This window comes from Schistocerca gregaria, chromosome 11, assembly GCF_023897955.1.
Source record: "Schistocerca gregaria isolate iqSchGreg1 chromosome 11, iqSchGreg1.2, whole genome shotgun sequence".
In the NCBI taxonomy this organism is placed as follows: domain Eukaryota; kingdom Metazoa; phylum Arthropoda; class Insecta; order Orthoptera; family Acrididae; genus Schistocerca; species Schistocerca gregaria.
In genome coordinates, this window is record NC_064930.1 from 78,359,642 (window position 1) to 78,385,509 (window position 25,868).

Below are 25,868 nucleotides of genomic sequence, written 5' to 3' on the forward strand. Positions count from 1 at the left end.
ATGTCATTCTCCATTTTTTATGAAGTTTTGTATTTATACATATTTTGAATATTGTAATGGTATGCAACAGAAGTGGAGCTTTAGAAATGTAATGAGAAGTTCCTAGCTGTTGTAAAAAAGGTGTATCTAGAGGAGGTGTGTAAGAAAATGACTGTGGTGTGATATGGAGGGTATATTCTGAGATCATGGCTGTAGTTTTGAGACTGTTGTTTTGGTACAATGTATGCAGTTCCAGTATTTAACATGAAACTAAGAGCTAAACGTAATATAGTGATTCATATTGTAGAGTCCGATCTCCAAAAATAAACTTGAACCTGCAATGTGCAGACAACAGTCATTCACCACAGAGTGGTTTCAGTGGGCACAACATGTACTGTTTCAATGTGTATCTTGAATACAGATTAGGTTGGTTTCATTATAGTTTATTGCATCTTGAACTAATGAGGGGAAACTATCAAGAGAGGCATGGAAAGGACAGTTGAACTGAACTGACAGCTTTGTATGTACTGTTCAGTGTGTGGAACACTGGTAAAGAGCTAAGTTCTTGCCATGAAAAAATATTAATAAACTAATAATCAAATACTACAATGCTGTGAATGTGTAGCAATTTGTTTGAAAAGTAAATGGTTTCTGATGCACATCACAGATTGTTATATAAAAAGAGCCTGTATGAAACTACAGAATTCAAACTGTTGTAATGAATGAGTAACAAGTTGTGTCATGTTGGTACGCTTCATGTTTGTTTAGCAGAGCTTGTTTGGTCTACACTGCCACCTGCAGCTACTGTGATCAAGAAGGAAACTGTAACATACTATCAAGACTGTATACTACTGATATACAGTAGTTTCAGAAAACGTCTGTAGTTTTTGGTTGATGAGGCAGTGATGAACAGGCAGGAGGAGAAATTTTCTGTATGTGGACTACAGAAACTGAAGTTGTAAAAAAAACATATACATGGTGTATCAATAAAAAGAATAAAAAAGTAAAATCAGAAGCATATATAAAATCTGAATTGTATTATTTTTCTTGTACGAAGACTGTTCAAAAATTTCCAGAACTTTGTTCATAAAATTCCTCTGTGTTTATCTTTTACTTCTTATGCACGATCTCTTTCGAAACTCTCCTCCACAGTTGATATACTGCTCCCAATACCATTTCCACTTCCAGAAGTAGACTTGGTCTGCTTCTTACTAGGTAATGCGAAATGCTATCTGCAGATTTTCTTTTATCTTATCTATCACGGCAAATATTCATCTTTTCAACAGGGTTTTCAACTTGGAAACAAAAAAAGTCTGCAGCGGCCAGGTCTCGGCAGTACAGAAGATGAGGCAGCACACTCATTTCACTTAAGCACTCATCACCATAGGCTTCCTGCATCATTTGGCTTGTCTGTGTAAATTTTAATGCAGATTCATTGCTGCTCTAACTCTGCCATCCCAAAATTTGAAAACTGTGGAACACAATGTTCTATTCAATAAAGCACTGAACAATAACAGACATAAAACAATGAAACTTCTAGCAACTACACATTAAACACAGGCACGTGCAGGGATCCTAGCTGCATTTCACTCCAACACACCAGTGGTGTTAAGTTATGGATGTTCCAGAATTTTTTAACAGGCCTCATAGTAAGGCAAATGTATTTGCTTCTTTTATAGCCTAGATCATTTTATTGGGATTACAGCTAAAATAGTTTACGAATTTTAAAGTAAAATGACTTATTTTCACATTTGTTTATTGTAATGATATGTGGTATTTGATTCTGTCTCTGTCCTACTGATGACTAAAGTACCAACTTATGAAGGGTTGTGTGAACACAAGAAATGCACAAACGACATACTTCATTTGAGTTAGTCAATTTATCATGAGAAGTTCAAATATCAAAACATAAAATAGGAGGCAGAGGACACACAAATATACCGCTATAACAGTGCAATCTGGGGTGGGGGTGTACTAAGGAGAGTGTTTGAACAGCTCAGGCTTTGTTATTTTGTTTTTTATACACATTTTGTAATTGTTATTTATGAAATTGTTGTTTACCATTTTTTCTGTTGCTTACACAGCGTGAATATTGCAGTGCTATGTCAGAGAACTCAAGCTTTAGAAATACATAGAGATGTTACTAGGTGAAAGGTTCTCATGAGAAAGATATTAAGAAACTGACCATTGTGTGCATGAGAGTAGGAACAGTGTGAGATCATGAATGCAGTTTTTAAGCTTATTTTAGTATAAAATATGTGGTTTCAACATTTACTGTGGATAATGAAGCTAAAAATAAATCATCATACAGTGGTCTATACTGTGGAGTAATGCCTTGAAAAATAAACTTGAAACTATGATGAGCAGCCAGTGTAATAATGTCACCACAGAATGATTTTTGGCATGCGCAACATGAACTGCTTTGAAGTGTACTGTGTATTGTCAATTTAAAAGAAAAAACATCTCTCATACTGTCGGCTGATATCTCACAAAGTAAAACTAAAAAGTAAAACATCTGGACAATGCAGGAGGCTGTTAGCCAAGTGGACAACTTCTGCTGAGCAGAGTGAACTGCTTCTGACTTTTTGTGTGTTGTGCTGGATGTATAGTTTTGTTTTGCATGGTATCTGGCACATGTACACTTTTTTTTTATTTTAGCTCTATACCTCTTCACGTCTCTAATGGAATATTCTCTAGGTTTGTCCCTCATACTGGATTCTGTAGATCCATTCTTGTATGAGTAAGTAATACATTGCTATTCCTGTGTACTTATCTGCTACAATCTTCATTTTGAACTTGTGTATGTGTAGTATTTCATTAGTTCTGTAACTGATGTAGAGGTCTTCTTTTGAATATGTTACACACCCCATGTTAACTTATGTATGTAAAAAAATTAATAATAGTTTTTCAGTTTTACATTGAGTGATTAATACCCTTCTATATGTTGTTACTATACATTGTTAAGACCTATGTGCTGCTTCCTCTTTTGCAGTAGTGATTTGATTTCAGTTGTCAGTCTCTACCATTGGCCCACAATATATCTTGCTGATATGAATGTTTACTAAGTGAGAGACTATGCTTTGGGCAGCATATACCACACTGCTATCTGTGTCTGGTTGATTGAGCAATTAGATTATATATGCTCATGTGCACTTTTGGCCCAAGTTGAAAGTGAGGTTATTATTTTCTTTAGTTATGGTGAGGAATATGACGTCTACCCCTTCAGAGTAACTCCCTCCTACACAATTCCAACCTCTTTCTCAAGCATACTATTTGCAAATAAGAAGAAAATTTAAATGAGTTCTTAATGAAACTTCCTCTTTTCATGAGCTTTGTCAACTGGTCAGTTCCCAAGACCCATGTACCTATATTTACACATCAGCTTTGAAATATTTAATGTAAATGACCAAATACATTTGTTAGGCAATTAATCAAAACATTTACAGTTATTCACTAGACTGGTAGAGAGTACTCATTGCTTGGAATAGTTACACACAGTGTCACTGATGCTAGGCATAAAAAATGTTTATTTAAGAAATCACAATAAAATGGGGTTGTTTCTAAAATCCAGTTGCTGAGTAAATGCAGAACACTGTACGTCATTCTGTGTTTAAAAATAAACCTATCAGACATGGCCTACATGACACATTTCTTATACAGCTCGCTCCAAGTAGGCCACATTATACCAAGCAGATGACTAGTGAATCTGAGACGTTCAAATAATGTAGAGGAATGCAACAGGGGAATGTCGTAAACAACTGACATTTCAACACGAGCACACCTTGCTACTTTTAAGGGGCATCTCCAGCAAGTAAGTGCTGTCCTAGGGAATTTAAATCCTTGGTCCGCAGAGAATCTCTGGAAAGATACACACACACACACACACACACACACACACACACACACACACACACACACACACACATAGTAAAGATGAATGACATCAGTAGTTATCAACAGTGAAATTAATAATCAGTGGGTGAAGTAGCATTAACTCTGTCCCTGGTTTTTGACGAGGGAGATACCAGGATTCCATACAGAATTTAAACAGACACCAACAACTCTATTTATAAGGTTATTTGCTAATTTTTACTTCAACAGCTTCCTTACTAACACTGTACCAACAGCTAGAAGTACATGCCAAAATCTCCATGTTGTGTTGTTCCATAGGATGACCAGCACTAACACAATGTTCTGCAATAGCCAATTCTATCAGATGTTTTAAGTATGTGTGCCACTTATGCCCAGTAGACTGGTCTCCCAGAGTCCAGAAAATGTGGCCAATATACAACTTGCCACAACTGCAAGGAATACACGACACCCACCTTCTGCAAACCAAGATCATTCTGTATAGATCCTAAATGGATCCTGATCTTAGATGGTGGTTGAAAAACACATTTCACATCACAGTTCTGCAAGATACAACCAATCCTGTTTGAAATAACCCATGTGTAAGGCAAAAAGGCCTTAGACTTTGGTGCCATCTCAGTATTATCATCACTCACCCAGGCCACAGTTGGTTAATAGTGCAACACATCTGTTCTGTCTTTCAGTATAATCATTCAGATGAAAAGTGTCTTTGAGATGGGCAAATTCAGCTAACAAACTCTTGGGGTCTGGAATTATGTGAGCCTTGTGAATCAAGGTATAAAGCAGCCTTTCATGTTGAACCATATAGTGACAGCTATCAGCCCACAGATGCAGTCACTGTGAGTAGGCTGTCTATAACTGGCTTGCCCCAGTGTAACATCAGTCTTCCTCCTCACCAACACATTAAGGAAAGAAAGACAGCCATCCTTTTCAAATCCCATCATGAAACAAAATCTTCAGGTGAATGAAATTCAGGTGTTCCAAAAAGTCATTCGAATTCACAATGCCTTGAGGACAAAGAACAGATGTATCATCTATATATCATAAAAAAAGAAGACCCAGCTAGGTTTGAAAGCAGCCAAATCCAAGGCACATTCTAAAAGTCTTCCATGAACCATAGACCTTGCCGTTGGTGGGGAGGCTTGCGGGCCACAGCGATACAGCCTTACCATAGGTGTAACCACAACGGAGAAGTATCTTTTGAGAGGCCAGACAAACATATGGTTCCTGAAAAAGGGCAGCAGCCTTTTTAGTAGTTGCAGGGTCAACAGTCTGGATGATTGACTGATCTGGCCTTGTAACACTAACCAAAACGGCCTTGCTGTGCTGGTACTGCAAACGGCTGAAAGCAAGGGGAAACTACGGCCATAATTTTTCCCGAGGGCATGCAGCTTTACTGTATGGATAAATGATGATGGCATCCTCTTGGGTAAAATATTCCAGAGGTAAAATAGTCCCCCATTCAGATCTCTGGGCGGGGATTACTCAGGAAGACGCCGTTATCAGGAGAAAGAAAACTGGCATTCTGCAGATCAGAGCGTGGAATGTCAGATCCCTTAATAGGGCAGGTAGCTTAGAAAATTTAAAAAAGGAAATGGATAGGTTAAAGTTAGATATAGTGGGAATTAGTGAAGTTCGGTGGCAGGAGGAACAAGACTTTTGGTGAGGTGAATGCAGGGTTATCAATACAAAATCAAATAGGGGTAATGCAGGAGTAGGTTTAATAAAACAATAGGAATGCGGGTAAGATACTACAAACAGCACAGAGAACGCATTGTTCTGGCCAAGATAGACATGAAGCCCACGCCTATAACAGTAGTACAAGTCTATATGCCAACTAGCTCTGCAGATGATGATGAAATTGAAGAAATGTATGATGAGATAAAAGAAATTATTCAGATAGTGAAGGGAGACGAAAATTTAATAGTCATGGGTGACTGGAATTCAATAGTAGGAAAAGGAAGAGAAGGAAACTTAGTAGGTGAATTTGCATTGGGGGTAAGAAATTAAAGAGGAAGCCCCTGCTGGAATTTTGCACAGAGCACAATCATAGGTAACACTTGGTTCAAGAATCATAAAAGAAGGTTGTATACATGGGAAAAGCCTGGAGATACTGACAGGTTTCAGATAAATTATATAATGGTAAAATAGAGATTTAGGAACCAGGTTTTAAATTGTAAGACATTTCCAGTGGCAGATGTGAACTCTGACCACAATCTATTGGTTATGAACTGTAGATTAAAACTAAAGAAACTGAAAAAAGTGGGAATTTAAGGAGATGGGACCTGGATAAACTGACTAAACCAGAGGTTGTACAGATTTTCAGGGAGAGCATAAAGGAACAACTGACAAGAACGGGGGAAAGAAATACAGTAGAAGAAGAATGGGTAGCTTTCAGGGATGAAGTAGTGAAGGCAACAGAGAATCAAGTAGGTAAAAAGACGAGGGTTAGTAGAAATCCCTGGGTGACAGAAGAAATTTTGAATTTAATTGATGAAAGAAGAAAATATAAAAACACAGTAAATGAAGCAGGCAAAAAGGAATACAAATGTCTCAAAAATGAGATCAACAGGAAGTGCAAAATGGCTAAGCATGCATGACTAGAGGACAAATGTAAGGATGTAGAGGCTTATCTCACTAGGAGTAAGATAGATACTGCATACAGAAAAAATAGAGACCTTCGGAGACAAGAGAACCACTTGTATGAATATCAAGAGCTCAGGTGGAAACGCAGTTCTAATCAAAGAAGGAAAAGCAAAAAGGTGGAAGGAGTATATAGAGGGTCTATACAAGGGTGATCTACTTGAGGGCAACATTATAGAATTGGAAGAGGTTGTAGATGAAGATGAAATGGGAGATGATATACTGCATGAAGAGTTTGATAGAGCATTGAAAGACCTAAGTCAAAGCAAGGCCCCGAGAGTAGACAACATTCCATTAGAACTACTGATAGCCTTGGGAGAGCCAGTCCTGACAAAAACTCAATCATCTGGTGAGCAAGATGTATGAGACAGGCGAAATACCCTCAGACTTCAAGAAGAATACAATAATTCCAATCCCAAAGAAAGCAGGTGTTGACAGATGTGAAAATTACCGAACTACCAGTTTAATAAGTCACAACTCCAAAATACTAATGCAAATTCTCTACAGACAAATGGAAAAAGTGGTAGAAGCTGACCTCGGGAAAGATCAGTTTGGATTCCGTAGAAATGTTGGAACAGTGAGGCAATACTGACCCTACGACTTATTTTAGAAGCTATATTAAGAAAAGGCAAAACCTATATGTCTAACATTTGTAGACTTCGAGAAAGCTTTCAACAATGTTGACTGGAATACTCTCTTTCAAATTCTGAAGGTGGCAGGGGTAAAATACAGGGAGCGAAAGGCTATTTACAATTTGTACAGAAACCATATGGCAGTTATAAGAGTCGAGGGGCATGAAAGGGAAGCAGTGGTTGGGAAGAGAATGAGACAGGGTTGTAGCCTCTCCTCGATGTTCAGTCTGTATATTGAGCAAACAGTAAAGGAAACAAAAGAAAAATTCGGAGTAGGTATTAAAATCCAGAGAGCAGAAATAAAAACTTTGAGGGTTCGCCGATGACATTGTAATTCTGTCAGAGGCATCAAAGGACTTGGAAGAGCAGTTGAATAGAATGGACCTGTGTCTTGAAATGAGGATATAACACGAACATCAACGAAAGCAAAAAGGGGATAATGGAATGTAGTCCAATTAAGTCGGGTGATGCTGAGGGAATTAGATTGGGAAATGAAACACTTAAAGTAGTAAAGGACTTTAGCTATTGGGGGAGCAAAATAACTGATGATGGTTGAAGCAGAGAGAATATAAAATGTAGACTGGCAATGGCAAGGAAAGTGTTTCTGAAAATGAGAAATTTGTTAACATTGAGTATAGATTTAAGTGTCAGGAAGTCGTTTCTGAAAGTATTTGTGGGACGATAAATAGTTTAAACAAGAAGAGGATAGCAGCTTTTGAAATGAAGATTAGATGGGTAGATCATAACTAATGAAGTATTGAATAGAATTGGGGAGAAGAGGAGTTTGTGGCACAACTTGACTAGAAGAGGGGATCGGTTGGTAGGGCATGTTCTGAGGCATCAAGGGATCACAAATTTAGTATTGAAGGGCAGTGTGGAGGGTAAAAATCATAGAGGGTGACCGAGAGATGAATACACTAAGCAGATTTAGAAGGATGTAGACTGCAGTACGTAGTGGGAGATGAAGAAGCTAGCGCAGAATAGAGTAGCATGGAGAGCATGCAGGACTGAAGACCACAACAACAACAAAATGAGTGGTAATACTAGGTGACAATGGGCTTCCCATCACATCACCAACTGTTTCCTCACAGTACTGCTCATTAAATGATAATTAAGTGGTCAACACATGTCGATATTTATTTAACAAATCAGGAGCAAACCTAACCTCAATTGACTGTAATGAATCAGACAGAGAAACATGAGTGAAGAGAGAGAACACATCGAATCTTACAAGGCTACAGGAGTCATGTTGACTAGAGGGCATGTGTTTGAATAAGAAAACCGCTGAGTTCTTAATGTGGTGCTCACACATACCTACTACATGGCTCAACCAAGTAGCAAGCTCTTATGCTACATGTTGTGTCGGAGCACCCATGTTATTCACAATCGGACCAAGAGGAGTCCCTTTCTTGTGGACCTTAGAGTGGCCATATAGTGGGGAACAGTGCAATAAGAATTACGACTCTTGATAGTTTCCTCCAGCAAGGAAGTTTCCTTCTGGAGGCTATTAGTCTCTCTCTCTCTCTCTCTCTCTCTCTCTCTCTCTCTCTCTCTCTCAACACTTTTTGTGGGGTCAGCACCAATCCTGTGACATATTGAATCAGACAGTAAACATAGCATCTTTTGAACATAATCCTGCTTGTCCAAACCAACAGTAGCACAGCTCTTGTCCACAGGTACAATAACAATATTCGGGTCAACTTAGTGAATGTTATGTATTGTGATATTAATCTTGAGTGTAGATGCTCCAGTCAACACAAGACATGCCTCTCTTCTAGCAACATCAGGAGGCACTTAAAAACATCCATTCAACAGTACTAATAAAATATACTATTGACACATGCCTTGGAGTCTGTGCAAAATTTAAACCTTTCCCTTGCACAGATGAAGCTGCAATGTCAAAGCTCTAATCATGTGAAGTTGAGATACAGTATTTAACTTCAAGACATAAAAAGTTCAAACTTCACCAAAAGCTGGGCAGTTAGAGACTGAAATTCCCAGTTAGACTGTGGCCAGCCATGGAGTACCGTCCAGCCAACCAAAATGAAAATTTGAAATTTTTGAAGTCACCATTAAATGAAGCCGAAACAATTCCTTGGAAACAAAATCCAACTAACGACGAGTGTTATGGAACCTTTCTTGAACGAGAACTAGCCCAACACTTGCTTGATGCGATTGGTGGCAGGTGAATTAATATGATGCACAGCTTTGACGGAACAACATTTTAGTCCCAATACCACAGCAAAAGTGATAGTGTGTACTATAGTCTCACTCCACTGCTGAAAAGTTTATTCAGCCTCCACAATTAATGATATATTTCCTCCCCTCTCTTCCCTGTAGAGGGGAAGAAATATATTTTTGCTTGTGGAGGCTGAATAAACTTTGCAGCAGCAGAGCAACATTGCAATATGCACAGTCATTTTCCTGTGCGTTGTGATCACAATAATGTTCCAACATTTGCCAAAATTGTGAATCACATTAATTCCCCTGCTGCCAATTGCATCAAGCAATGTGTTGGCATAGTTCTTCTTGATGAAAGGTTATATCACATTCATCAACAGTTGGATTTTCTTTCCCAGGTTTTTTTTTCATTCTTTTCATGACTGCCTCAAGAATTTCGGCTTTTTCTTGTGATTGGCTGGACGGTGCTTCTGGTCACAGTCTAATGGGGAGTTTCAGTCTGTAACAGCCAGAATTTGATGAAGTTTGAACATTTCCAAGGCTTGGAGACAAATACTGTATCCCAATGTTCTGTGATAAAGTTAACGGAGAAAGCTTTGAAAATTCAGATTTATCCATGCTAGCGAAAAGTTTAAATTCTGCACAAACTCCCAAGTGCATGGCAGTGACTTATTTTATTAGTCCTGTTCAACAGGCTGTTTTTAAACTACCTCCTCATGTTGAGGGAAGAGGAGGCAGCGACACGTCATATGCTGACTGGGGCACATCCAGTAGCTGATAAGGTTGCTTTATGTTCACTTAAGAGCCAATCCAAATATTATTTTACTTGTGGACAAGAGCAATGTTACCACTGTTTTGGACAAGCAGGATTATGTTAAAAAGCTGCAGTGCTTACTGTCTGATTCAACACACTGCAGGATAGGTGCTGGCCCTACAAGAAGTGTTGAGAGAAAGACTAAAAGCCTCCTGAAGAAGAGAAGTTCCTTGTCAGAGGAAACTATCACGAGTCTTAATTTTTATTGTGCTGTTCCCAATACATGGCCTCAATACAATTCACAAGAAAGGGGTTCCTCTTCATCCAACTGTAACACTGGTGCTACAACATATCATGTAGCAAAATGTCTTGCTGTTGCTCTGCTGAGTCATCTAGTAGGCCTGTATGAGCAACACTAGAAGATTTCAGCAGATTTCTTATGTCAATTAGAGGGGAATGTGTTTGAATGACTCTGGTATCCCAATAAGTTTTGATGTGATCTCTCTCTTTACTCATTTTCCTCTATCTCATTCATTACTGTTGATTGAGGTCAGGTTTGGTGCTGAATTAACAAATCCATTTTGACATGTGTTGAGTTCCACTTACTTTTTATTCAATGACCAATACTATCAGGAGATAGAAGGAGATGTGATAGGGAGGCTACTGTCGCCTATTATTGCCAATTCACTTATGGAAGACACTGAGGAGTGTGCATTTGACTTGACAGCTTTGAAACGTGTGTGGGTCTATTTTCCCCAGACATACAAACATTACTTTTGTTGTGTGTCCTTATGGCAGTGAGAATTCAAATGACTTTTTAGAATGCCTTATTTTCATCCAACTGAATATTGTGTCTTTCCTCAGTGCATTGGTCACGAGGAAGACTGATGGTACATTGGGGCATGCCATTTATAGGAAATCTACTCACAGTGACATGTATCTGAGGACTAACAGCTGTCACTATCTGGTTAAACATGAAGGGGTACTTCAGACCCTGAGAGTTTGTAAGCTGAATTAATTTATCTGAGGTCACATTTCATCAGAATAGATATAGTGAAAGACACATCAGATGTGCATTGCACCAGTTATCAAACAACTGTGCACTGAGCAAGTGATAACTACGCTGAATTGGCACCAAGCTCTACGGGCTGTCTACCTTAGAAAGACAGTATTTACAATAAGACTGGTCATAGTTTGCAGGAATATTATGTGGAATGTGTTTTCTGACCTCCATCTAAGGTTCTGTTAAGGATGACACTGGTTTGTGTCTATTGTATTCCTTGCAGTTTTGGCATGTCATACATTGATCAGACTATCAGGACTGTGGAGGACCAGTCTACTGAGCACAAGCAGCACATGTGCTTACAACAGCTGAACAAATGGGCTACTGCAGAGCACTGTCTTGGCACTGGTCACCCTATGGAATATAACACAGATTCTGGCATGCACTTTCAGCTATTGGTACAATGTTATTAAGAAAGCTATTGAAATTAAATTAGAAAGTAACTTTATAAAGAGATGATGGTTTTTGTCTAAATTCTACATGGAATCGTGCTCTCTTTCTTGTCAAAAAAACAGAACAATGTAATTAATTCTACCTCACCCATTGATTTCACTATTTATAACTAGAGATGTTACTCATCTTTGCTTTGTGTTATCTTTCCAGAGTTTCTCTGTGAACTGCAGTTTTAAATTTCCTTTCCCAACACTTACTTGCTGCAGTTATACCCTGAAAATGGCAAGATATGCTTCTGCTGGAATATCAGAAGCCATTAATGATGTCATCTACCTGCACTGCTGTAAGTTATTTGAAAATTTTATAAACTAGGAGAAACTCTCATCTCTCATGTTAAAGGTGATTCAAAAGACCCCTGTTTTCACAATACAATTAGTAAAGAGCACCACAAGAACTCTTACAATTCTCAGAGGTGTTATCAGCACAGAAGATGTCAGAGTATTCCAGCAGTTGAATTGTTCAGGTTGGAGTGCTGCAGGAAGTCAGTAAACAGTTTCTTAGATTTATAGCCAAAATATGCTGACCAAACTTTTCATGTTATTTTCCTTTCAGTTGACGAGGGCCTCATCATGGAAACTACTATGAAGAGGAAACAAAATTGCTTCCTTCCATAAGCACAAACGTCTCTTGACAGTCAGCTCTTAAGTAAAAAACGAAAGATTTTTGTTTCATTGTTTAGTTTCTCTAACAGAATCCAAATGCAACACAAAGAAAGGGTACTTGCTAATTAACAGTTTTATAACTGATATCCTAATTAGCACTCCCTGAAAATAAAAAGCAACATCTAGGCTTTCCATAGCATTGTTTTTCCCTCTCTTTGAGCTCCACCCCCCCCCCCCCCCCCCAGTGTTAACAGTCATTCCTAACTCATATAAAAGTTTTGGTAAGCTATCTCCTCCTGGTTATTTACTGCATCTTGGGTGATCTTGCTAAACAATAGAAAAAAATTCTGTGGAATGAATTCACGGCTAAAAGTTTCCCATATTCTAATGTGGTAAAACTACAGGTGAACTTGAAACAGAAATCAGAGCCCAAAACTGCAATGAGGTTACATACTGGTGTCAGTCAGGTGATGGTCAGCAACCCTCAAGTTCAGTGGACATATACAATTTCCATACCATTGCCGTCCATGTGACAAAACCAGGCTGGTAACGAAGAAGACCTGCAACTCTACCCACCACCAAGTACAACAGAAGGTCATTATATTCACTCCAAATAATTCAGCATGACACATTGTCGCACCTTCCACAACTGCCAAAGCATGGAAGCAGCCTTTAACCACATCCATATCAGCTCGTCATCATTCAGCCAGCAGCTGAGCAATAAGTTACACCCAGTCTGTGTGTATCCACGCTGTTGCTGTAACTCTTCCACCAGCGAGCTGTGAAAGTGGACACACTGCCCAGCCCAGGCAGCCAACATGACTCCAGATGCCACTGACTTGCGATCACCCACGGTTGGAAATCCAGCCACCAGTCCAGCGTAAGATTCTGAGAAACAAAATGACCTTCCACTGCCAACTGACACCCACTGCCTGCTTTGTGCCACAGCTAAGCCATGTGTTGTGTCTGCTCCATCGCTGAGTCAGTATGCCAAGTCAACATTTCTCTGTGGAACAGCTTCCTGTCTGCACCACTGGCCATTGCTATGCCTCCTGCTCAGCCCAGAATATTACTTTAAGAAGAAAATGCACTTCAAAAACTGTACTAATCAGGTTGAATAATCAAGAGACATGAGGTGTATTTGACTTTTGAGAACACAGGAATCAAGCTGAATGACTGAATAAAGGACTGTGTGTACGTCCCCCATTGGCTTGTCTGCAGCTTTCCTACATGTGTCACCCATCTTCCCAATAATCTACAAAACTTACTATGCCGACAGGAAGACTTATACCCATCTCATCAAGCAAATTATTACACTTTACTCCAGTTTGCCCCAGCTACACCACATGTTCCTCATTTGCTACATTTGAGCACCAAACAGGGACGATTTTGGTGTACCTGTTATATTAGGTGTCAGAACTGAGATGGTTTGGAGACTGCTAGATCACTCATGTAATTCCTTACATCCTTTGGTTTGAGCTTTCATTATTTTTCCCCCATTATTGCCAGGGTTAGATAAAAATGTAGTATTTGCCACGAGACTCACAGCCAAAACTTGAACTCTAGAAATGTGCACCCAGTGCAATTTGCCTAGGCATTCAGCTGCCTGCACCAAGTCACATCCTGTAGTATGTTAGATTTCCCATCAAAAAAGGTATCACTCCAGTCAGCACACAGAATGTGCCTGACTCAGGAATGGGAAACCTTCAGTATCCCAAAAATTTCGTAACGATAAGTCAGAAGAAGCTTAAGGAATTTTGCATCAATTAAAGAATTCTACAGGGCAAATGTTTTAGGATGAGCAAAAATGATTCCTAACGTGTACATCAGCTATTACAGATAGGTATAATGTAGGGTTTATGGTAATGGCTAAACGAAGAATATTAGGAGATAAAATTTGAAGAATTTCAGGCTCAATGAAAATAGTTAGCATGTACTCAGTTTGTTAAGATAGGTTTTTAAAATAGGTATAAGCCATGGTACAGTGTTGATGGATTACAACTAGATTAGTCACAACAGTATTATCTCATTAGTTTTCACTGTCTTCACAGCATGGGGCACTGCATCAAGGCAGCCAAAGCACTGAGATACCACACGGATGCGAGATGTGTCATTGTCCATAACTCTGTCAAATAAGATTTATAACTGAAACAGCAACCAGCCACTACTATGGTTAACAAGGTTTACTTGAATCAAACAATGGCCAGTTTCAGACTTCTTAAAAAATTTATCTTATGGTTCTTACACACTTTGTTTTGTTTTCTTGGTCTCGTTTTGTTATTGGTTTGCTGTACTAGAATAGACAACAGGTTTTGGTCCACTAATTGGTAATGCTTGCAACAGATTTATTTCTTATGCCCTCTATCAAAGTATTTCTTAAAATGTTTTAAAAGTTATTAAAGTGTGAAATGTGGTGAAAGCCTCTGTGTGACAAAACTGTCCTATGTTGTTGTTATTTTTGAAGTTACACTTGTAAACTAAAATTGAAATGAAGTAAAAAGTGTGAAAATGGGAACATATGAACCCAGTGGTTGAGAGAAACTATAGATAAGTGCTAGTGGTATTAGGCAATGTAATGCCACAATGATGTGGAAGTATGAATCACAAATAATTGTAAATAAAGACGAGTGTATTGCAGACAATTCATGGGAGAATTTTCTTTGCAGAAGGGAGGAGACTGTAACTGGATAAAATTTTAAGCATAAATCTGAGCCTGGAACTGCAATAAGACCACATAATGGAATCGGCCAGGTGCCCCTCGAACTGAGTGGGCAACTACAACTTCCATATCACTGCCACAAAAGAGGGACCTCTGCCCATATGCCCAGTCCGGAAAGCCAACAGCACTCCAGCCACCACCTGCTTTCAATCACTCATCATTGCGAGTCCAGTTAACAGTTCGAAGTCAGATTCTGGGCAGCACCATGACCTTCCACTACACTGGCCAACATCACCCACTGCCTGCTTGGCACTGCAGTTGAGCCATGTGCAGTGTTTGTACCATTGCTGAGTCACTGTGCCATGTCAATGTTCCTCTGTGAAAGCAGCTCCCTGTCTGTGCCACTGGCCACTACTATACATCCTGCTCAGCACAAAATATTACTTGGTGATGAAAATGCACTTCAGTGACTGTACAAGCTGGATGGAATAGTTAGAAACTTTTTTTATCTACATGGAGGAACCAGGATGAATGACTGAACAAAGGACTGTGTATACTTGCTTGTTTGCATGAAGCTTTGCACACAGATGAACTGTCTCCCAAACCATCTACAGACCCTACCAAGACTCTTAACTATGCTGACAAGCAAGAACTGTTCATGTATCAATTTTGTCTCTCTGGAGCTACCTCAAGTTCACAACAATACAAGTGTTCTCTTGAAGCAAAACAATCTGATGTTCTCCGTACACCAACAATGGAATTGTCACCAAGTACTGCACAAGATGCCTTGTGTTGACTGTTACACTTAGTTCCACTACAGGACAACAGCACATACAGTGATGTGAGTCTCCCTTGAAATGTACCCATGTCTGGGGCACTACAAACAAATTCGAAAATTGGCTGATTGTGTAATATTGCCCAGTTAGCTCCACGTGGTATCCACATCAGTAAATTCATGTAAGTTATACACAATAAGCCCCTCGGTGGCGGATACTGGTCTACGGAAGTAGGATAAGCGATTAGGTGGAGGAAATGAAGTTACCGGGCCAAAGTAAATGCTACCACTTGGGATTTGGAAAACATAGCTCTTCTCATGAGCTCAAGGTTTTTGCAGCCTGAACCCTGAAGATGCTGTATAATACTAATGTTAATACCTCCTAAAAAATATAAAGTTGTCAAACTTCTATAAAAGCATCAGCAATGTTTCTCATAAAAAGGATCTTGGCATGGTAATCGAAACAGTATATATTGTTGCCACTGAGTAAATGTCATAAATATTCAGACAGTTGGTGTCTGTTGACATTAGTCCTCACATACACCTATGTGCATCCAGTCACACACACACACACACACACACACACACACACACACACACACACACAAGTTATCTTCTATGAATGAAAAGTTTCAGTTATCCTACATTTATTCTCAAGCCATGAATGTTCCATTGCAGTACAGTATAGGAGTAACTTCACCAAGGACTTACTTTTGTGTCAGTCTCACAAAGGGGAGTCAGCAACATGGTTCCATCATGAAACTATCAATATTTAGAACTAGTTGGCAGTGTCCACATGCGAATCACAGGATAGGGCAGTTGCATCTAATGATCTGAAACCCTCAAGTCCCATTACTTTGATAATGATGCGCAATTTCCTCTAGTGATCATGGTGGTGTGTTTGGGTTTGAAGTGTTTTCAGTCTTTGCATGCTGGGAAAGAAAGGAATGTTAAGCAATACCCATATCTGCTGTCTCACCTCCCAAATGTGATAGGAATGAGAACCTATTGACAGATCATTGGACGTGTTCTTGAAGACATCTGTAATGAAAGCTTCACTATTGCATGTACCAAAATGTGTCTTCTGAATTGTCTTTTCGTAACAGAAATGAATGACAGTGTACATCCTCCTCCAATGGTGGGTAGTCATAGCCCCCAGCAGCATAATTATTGCAACAATTAAGAAAAATCAGGAGCATGTAATACCATGTTCTCCCTCCATGTGTATTTTCCATAGGTTTCTTGTTCCCTAAATGACAGAGTGAAGCCCCACAACACAAACATGAAACATCTCATCAACTATTCTTACTTGGGCAAATTAAGTGATAGGTTTCATTTTCTGATAGCAATTATGAACTGCTGATTAATATCAATATCAGTGATATTTTCAGCTTACCAATTTTGGTAATCACAGTTTCCTCGTTTTTGCCTTCTACCACTCATCCTTCAACAGCTACACAAGTTCTGAGAAATGACTTAAAAGGAACCACAAATTTACTAAAGTAGAGAATGATTTGAGATCAGTGTACCATTAAAACTTCAGTTACTATCTCCATGGCAAAATATTACTTTTTCAAATTCTGTGACCATCAGGTAATGGTCAAGTTATTTCACATTTCAGTTGCACAACAACCTTCCTTCCCACATGAATCATTGACCTTGTCGAAGTAGGATGGCATGCATGCCTTAATTATATAGCCATAGCATAGTGCAATAGGGATAAGTGAGAATAGAGCACACTCATGTATGGCTACTGAAGATGGCTAGCAGCATTTTCTGCTGTTGGAACAGCAAGGCCCTGTGCCATTAGGCAACATGGCCTTGCTATACTAGTGCTCTGAACAACTAGAAACAAGGGGAAACTACAGCCAGTGTACTTCCTGAGAGGTAGCTCCACCGTATAGGTTAATAATGATGGCAACATTTTTGATAAAATATTCTGGAAGTAAAATAGTTCCCATTCAAATCTTTGAGCAAGGACTACTGTGGAGAATGTCATCATCCAGAAAAAGAAACAAACAGGACTACAGGTCAAAGTGTGTAATCTTAAATTTCTTAGCTGAGTATATGGGTCAGAGAACATAAATAGGAGAGGTGTATAGGTTGAGGCTGGGTATGGTGTAAATTACTAAAAAGTAGTGGGGCAAAAAACAGGACTTCTGGTTTGTTAAGTACACGATTATCAACACAAGATGATATTGGTTAACGGGGCAATAGGACTAAAACTAAATATGAATATAGAAATGTGGGTAAGCTGTTGTTAACAGCAGTACAGTGATGCACTGCTATAGCCATATGAGACATGAAACTAAGACCATCTAGAGTAGTGTACATATATATCTACTAGCTCTACAGATGAAATGACTGAATGAATGTATTGAGTCATATTTTGTTTAATTTTGAAGACTGTAATTGAGTGCAGCAATATGTGGAAATATAAAAGAGAATAAGTACACTGATCAGTTATAGGTAAAGCAGGTGGCAGACTTTGCTCCATTGCTAGGATACTGGGGAAATCCACTCAGCCACAAAGGAAATGCTTACAGAACACTCACATGCCATGTGGTAGAATACTGTACAAGTGTGTGGGCCACATACTGCATGGGTCCAATGCTGGACATCGAACTTGCACTTCACAATGGTTTGCAGGGAATGGACGTGAATGTAGTTGTAGACATGGAAGTCACACTAGCCTGAGACAATTTAGTGGATGAAGAATGGGAAATTGTTACCAGGGATGCAGACAATGACAGAAATTATTTATCACTTATAATATTTTTGCAACATCATGACCCAGTCTTCCTTTACAAGACGTCAGTGGTAATTACAGTTCAAGCCAAGAGAAAGGGCAGCTAACACTGGTATCAAAATATCCTATGCCTGGAAGGGTGAGCTTTAGACAATACACAGGACTATTCCAATACAGATTAGAAGGTGTACTGCAAGCAGTATAGCAAGGTTCTTCACTGTATCATAAAAATAAGATCATAGACCACATACAGCTCCCTCTTCCTAGAGCAATATAACAATCTCAGAAGTTATTTGACCCTTACCCTTATTTCTCTTAGTTTTATGCTTTATTAGGAGAATATAAGATTAGGAGCATGGTTAAAAAAAAAAATTATTTCCACCCATGCTATCGGCTTACAAACTTCTTCACAACATTTCTTATCTAATTCCCTCCAATTGCTGTGACTGATCTGTTGCACAGCAGGACAGTAATTAAGTACAGGAATAAAATTTTGCTGACATCAAATGCAACAATGCTAAGTGGAACATTTCCATTGAGAACACAACTGTGGTGTAATCCATGTCAGCACTTGAAAGAGCTACAGTAGAAACAGGGACCTTATTGGCCCTTGGTGTGAGAGAGAAAATGTCAGAAAAACCTGTTTCAGCACTTGGACATCAGTGCAGAGCAGACACAACACTCTTCCATAACAGGGTTAAGATTAATAACTTCACCTGGGAATGACAGAAAAATGCCTTCCAGGCTGCAAAATTTGCATAAAGGAACACACTGAAGTTAAACTTTGGGTGAGACAAGAATGCTGACAGGCTCAAGAAACAAGGGCATATTCACAATCACCAATATGGAAGAAATCACCTTCCTTACACTCACTTTCTGAGTTTGGCCACTCCATCTACATCACGGGTACCAATGGAAGATCAGCTTTACTGCCCTGGTGAGTATGACAAATTATCTATACCCAGCACGGCCGTGGAGTGCACCATTACGAGCCCAAAACCATCCAGCTGCAAAGGGAACTTCAGTTATGTGAGCTGCGTTATTGCCATTCACAATGATGACCAACTGAAGATGAGGGCTGGGCTGATCTTCTACAAATGAAGAATCGGCCTGCCTGTCTATGAGTGGTTCAACTTTGGTGCAGGGCACCTGTGCTGCCACTCCTGGGCAGTACAAGTACCTCTCCGACTCTCCTTGTCACTCTTGCATCTTCTGCCTACATACTGTCTCAGCAACTGACAACACAGCCATGCATATTTCTGTGCTGAGCCTAAGTATAGCTTCATATGAGCTAAGTTAATCAATATACATTTGAACAGCATGGTCAGATTAGCCATTGGTTTTGCTAATGAATCAATGAAGATCATTGGATCCAAAAACAAATTATCAATGGCTCTTGCATAATGTCCATACTACTGACATAGAATTTTTCTGTGGCAGGTTTTTAAAGCTGGACATTAAGCACTTCAGGTGTCCTTGGCTCATACTATCTGGCAGGAAATGACTATTAAGGACTCTACAAATAATGATACACCAATGAAAGTCTTCATAAGCTTACTTAAATGTCTCCAGCTGTTTTACAGAACTTAAGACACTTCTTGAAAGTTGCCTGTAAACTGATGGTAGTATAAAACTGCACGTTCACTACTTTATTACTGTGTCACAGCATACAAAGAGCTGTTCAATGCCATATTAATTACTTTGATGTGGTTGGGACTTGACTTCAATTTTTGGATCTACAGGGTGAGTCACTGACCATTGCCACCTAGAATAACTGCAAAACTATGACAGTAGCTGAAATGTTTGTGGGACAAGTTGCATGGAACAACGAGGGCCATAAACGAGACTGGTATAGAAGGGAAAACCGATAGAGGTACTCAATATACCCTCCGCCAGACACCGTCAGGTGCCTTGCGGAGTATGGATGTAGATATGACAGTTTTTTGTTGCTAGGTGGGGTCACATCAGAGATATGAAGAACAACTTTTGTTGTTCTAAATGAGATGTTATCGTTTGGTACTTATTTTCTGGTAGTGGCTATCAAGACAAAACCAATAATGTGTAACAGTAAGAACTCTGAAGGCCCATGAAGGTCAATGAAGGTCCAAAAGGTGGCATGAACATCCTCTTACAGAAGCTGTTCAAAGTGATGACCACTGGTATCAATGAGTGCTGCAATCTTCTTATCATGGATTGAGTGGTATTCCTTACCACTTCGGCACTTATCAAAGCACACGCTCTGACAATTCTCTCGATTCCAGTAAGCACAATACAATTGTAACATTCCACCTGCATTTTCATTTACCTGTATGATTATTAGAAGCTCACTCCTTTCATTAAGAGACAGAAAACCCCAGATCACGTAAGAAACAGATTGACCGTCCTTACGGCAGAACAGGCAACCGTAAAAATAGTTTTCCCGTCGGTCAACAGATGTCACAGGCGACGCTACAATGCCAACTGACCTGTCCATGTCATGGAATTGGCAACGTGAATGACACTAATTTGCGTTCGGCTAGAGCGCTGCGCGCGAAATGCATTCGTCACACTGCTGACTGTAGCTCATGATCAGCTGTGGTTTTTCCTGAGTTTTCAGTCTAAGAATGTAGATTAGCTCCTGTAATTCTACAAACCAAGTTTGTTTCTCACAATCATATGCGAAATGAAATAAATGAAAAGTAACACACAGTAACACACAAACATTTCTCGCGAGTTTCTGTTTAAATGCAAACTGTATTGTAGTCACATAGGTTTGACACTCGCCTTCCATGCTGTCTATTTCCTCTTTGCTATACAGGTCTTCTCATATGGATTATGGTAGTAAAAAAGATCTCCATGTGCAGGTTAACACTAGAAAGTTTTCAAAATCCACACTCCGTTATGATGCGAATTAATGCTGGACATATTTCAGTGACAGTTATTTCAAATTTAAATTCTTTTACTTTGCATGTAACTGATCGTAAATGATATAAGAGTGGCACAAAACGATGGATTTTGGATTGTTGTTGAAAAGGGAGCTGCAAACGCGGTAATATACAAGTGAAAGCATGTTTTTGGAACATATTTTGGCGGTGTCAACTTTGAAGAGCCACAGCCGGCAAACCATAATTATGTTAAAAATTTACTTTGCACAGTTTAAAGATAACCAGCAAATATTCGCAACAGGTGTACGCTTTTAGCTGCAACACAGTTATTACTGGGGATATCCGCATTCGCGCAGACCTGTTACTATAAGTAGTGTTGTTTTCGAGTGAAAGCTGTGTGAGGATTATTAGCGCACAGATAAAAAAATTAAAATAGGCAGCGTCTGTAGTGTGCATGTTATGCTCTTTCTCTTCTATTCTCCTCCTTTCATTCCAGTACAAACGCTTGTTCAAAAGTATAAACGAATGGCAGTGAACATGGCAAATTATCTATGAATATTCGTTTGCTGCAGTGTAAACGAGGTTTTACACTCTTTCACTTTGTTCGCTCTAGTATATACCATGATTTAGACGGACCGATGACCTAGCAGTTAGATGACGGCTAGTATTCATTTATTTCACTGTAGCGATTTCAGCTATAGAGCCATTTTCAAGTACCAAGGGAAAGGTCTTGTGAGGTAATGCTTCTTAAATTGTTTACCAAATGTTACCACACTATGCTTTGCATTTTGTTATCCATATCTTATATTGGTTTCAGTTTTCACATTGCACACAAAAATGCCTCTACAGCCAAAATTACAATAGTGAAGTGAATAAACAATTTAAAAAAGTCCATATTGCAGCAAATTTTTTATTTAAAAATTATATGAAATGATTCTTTTACAGCAATGGCTGCCATGTTATATCAGAATATAAAATCGACAAAATTTTGATAGGATCGAATGCTTAGGGCTATTTATTAATTCTTACTCTTAACTAATTTATTGATTTACCCGAATTTAAAATCCACTCCCGTAACCTTTCTTTATCTTTGATGGAAAATCTGCACATTTTTATTTCAGGATTTGTCCGTCTACTCCTTCCACAGTTTATATACTCGCAGGCCCTCAGCATGACGATTTGATCCACTACCACCAGTATGTCAGAAACAGCTTTACTTCACAGACAGCAAATGGAAAGCTGCATGCGTTCGGACGATGTTGCCACATATTTCACAGAACAGAGTGCCATCTAGTGGTTGGTGCCACAAGTAAGGGTGCGACACTGTTGCCGCCTGGTGGCTGTTCCCTGACAAGGGTTGCCTGCTAGACCAAGCGATTGGGCAATCAGTTTCTTACGTGATCTGGGCAGAAAACATAACAGCTGTTGTATAGAGTGTGTTACTGACCATACTGCCTTGGAATATTGTTGCTTATTGATAATAATAATCAGTTATGAAATGTTTTATACTTCAAATACTTTCACATAGAGCAAATAAAAATTTATACTACTCGCAAAATTCTGCAGTGAATAATTGAAACATACCTTCTACTGTTGGATGCATGTCTTGTTGATGTTACCACCTAAAATATTTAAAGAAATTACCAGTGATTTACATGTAATGGGTCATTAAATAAATAAAATTCTATTAAAAAAACCACTGACTGTTCCAAAAGACATTATTTGTAATGTTTACAAATAGAAATAGAGAAGAAATGCCACATGAATCATAGTGGTTATTGAAACAGATTATAATATATGTAAAAATTCACACTTCATTTCACCATTTTGTTTTTAGTACTATAGGTGACTATTAAAGCCGTAGGTTTAGTTGTTTGCATACTTCCTACTTGACACTTAAAAAAATATACAAATAAATTAATTAATTCAATTAAATATAGGTGGTCAGAAAAATCTTATATCTGTCCTACGCATTTGTCTCGCACAAAAGTTCTTTGCGTTCTTCATTATAAATTTTAGGTCTCTGGAAGGTGAATTCATGATCACAAGTGATGCATTTGGGCCTTTATAGTCTACAGAACCAAAATCAACATGAGAAGGAGGGTCAGAGTGTCTTCTAATCCCAACAACCACAATATTCAAACCCTAAATGAAGTATGGGGTTCACACATCAAATACACAAAAAACAAATACATGTTGGCAAATAAACTACTGACATAATGCCCATTTAATACAAATAAATGACTTCACAAAATTAGAGACTAACACAAAAGAAATATCCTGTGAAGAAATATCGCATCCATATAATTGTAGACTCTTCAAGGGGAAAATAGAAAATAAAATTGTAAAAATTGTGCCACAGCTAGGCACTACACTCATAATTAACAGATGTACACTACCTTGTTAACAAATTTGTTGTCATCTTCAGAAAGATTCTCCCTTCACAATTCAATGGGTGAATAAGAGGTACACAATAATTAGCATATGTGCACCAATTAATCAGGATAATGGTAGCAATGTAGACAAAACAAAACAGCTTTGAAAACAATGTGGACATGAGTTGGTCAAAGTTACAGAGAAAATACAAGGATTTTATTGTGAGATTCTCATGTTGAAACTGGTAAAAAAAAAGGGGGGGGGGAATCTTTTCTGCCTGAACTGTTGTCATATGTATTTATTAACAACTGAAAATTTGTCTATTATGCCATTCTCAAGTGAGAACTCACTGATGCAGGAACAGTGGAAATTAAAGATTCCAGTATGACGGATTCAACAGACATCATTGTATAGAGTGCTACATCATGTCCTAATATAGGTATACAGACAAAGCAAACTCTTGTCTTTTTGTACATATGAAATATGTAAACACTTCAGTGTGTTATAAATTGAAAATGACAGTCAAAATCACAACTGTGAACAAATACATTTAATAACAGTCCAGGGCCAAGATGTTTTCATTTCTAAATTCTTGCATTACTTTGGGCAGAAACAAAAATCAAAAACGATGCCACACTTGCATTCATAATTTACAAATCTTTCCTACCTTTAGTAGAAAATTTTTTGTCACCTTCAGAAAGATTCTCCCATCACAATTCAATGTGTAAGAGGGACAAAATAATTAGCACACATGTGCCAATTAATCAGGTAACAAAAGCAATGTAGACAAAGCAGAAGTTGTGAAAACAATGTGGATATGAACTGTACAAAGTTCCAGAGAACATACATTGTTAGTAGCTATTCTACCATTCATTCCTCCCTGATACACACATGTGCGCACACGCCCACGCCCGCGTGTGCGTGCACGTGCACGTGCGTGCCCACTCGCACGCACACACAAAATACAAAAGGGAAAGACAGTTCTACAGCTATGAAAATAAAGTCAACAAAATTCAAAAAATTGCTGAAAAAACATGGAGATCAACCAACACCATGACAAAAATTTCAGGTAGATCATGTGGCTAGAACAGAGCTGAGTCCAAGACAATAGATTCAGAAAGGGATCCATGTAGAAACTGAACTGAATGATAAAAATAAGATTTCCAGTTCAGAATAAATGAAGAGCATATTCCAAAAAGATTCAGAGACACATTGGGCATTAAAGAGATACCGAATTCCTCAAGTGTCTGGAAACTAAGGGAAATAAGAAAGAAATTAGCCGGTGCAGCAGACAAAGCTATCCCAGAAAAAAGAATGAGAAAACATCCATGGTGAACACTGGAGTGTGATGGAGTTGAAAGAACTACAGGCCTGGAAAACTGATATCCTAACAACAGCACACAAAAATTTGTGAACTATAGCATCAAAGAGGAAACAGATTTTCATAAATGCTAATGCAAAGTATGAGACAGAGCAATTACATCTGATTAATCATTATTCAATGGACAAAAGAAACAGGAACTTTTATCAATTACATAACAAGAAATTAAGAAAATTTCAGAAAGGGCTCTATAATTTAGGAATGAAGAAAGTAAACGTGGTATGACAAAATCTTTGAGGGGCCAAGGGGCATACTAGAGTTTAACAAACCTGAAATAATCCAAAATATATCCGAAAGTCCAAAAGGAAAGAAAATACTAGTCTCACTTTCACCAAGAATTTCAAAGTATCAGAAGAAAAGAATATACAGTTTAAATTCTAAAACATACGAATATCAGGCAGGGTTTAAAGAACTACATCCTATGTAGAACAAATCAATAATCTGAAGTTGATATCAGAAAGGATTAGAAGAGCTAAAGAATACAGGTGAACATTTGTAAATTTTCAAAAGGCTGTTGACAGTAAATAAAGACTAATCTCATTCAAAATTCTTGAAGAATCTGGAATATTATAGAACACGCAGAAGCTCTCAACGGATATACTAACAAATACTGAATCTACAATAGAACTTATGGCAGAAATTTCAGACTTGTTTGAGATTAGGGGAGAAATTAGAAAAGATGGAAGGCATTGGAAAATTGCCCGTCATCTTCCCATGACAATGTCAATGATTTGTTCTACATAGGATGTGCCTCTTTAAACCCTGCCTGATATTTGTATGTATTTTAGAACTTCAGCTGTATATTCTTTTTTTCTGATACTCAATTTTTGATTAGATCCCAGTGTAAGCCCTCTCAGTCATATCTCAGGGTGTGAGAGGAGAATGCA

General features: G+C 38.5%; 1 protein-coding gene across 6 annotated transcripts in view; it reads right to left on the reverse strand.

Annotated features, from left to right (window-relative positions):
* LOC126295152 (zinc finger protein 93-like) overlaps window positions 1-25,868 on the reverse strand; it is a 65,338-nt gene that overhangs the window by 13,115 nt on the left and 26,355 nt on the right. For 3 of the 6 annotated variants that reach the window (XR_007552393.1, XM_049987443.1, XM_049987444.1), the window contains exon 4: window positions 22,809-22,846. The exons of 2 other annotated variants lie outside the window; for them this stretch is intronic. Coding sequence is in view for 3 of the 4 variants with exons in the window: in XM_049987443.1 (XP_049843400.1) it covers window positions 22,809-22,846 (38 nt within the window). In the remaining variant the exon portion in view is untranslated. Of the gene's footprint in view, window positions 1-22,191; window positions 22,627-22,808; window positions 22,847-25,868 lie in introns of those variants that run through there. One more of the 6 variants, XM_049987447.1, reaches the window with a different exon arrangement.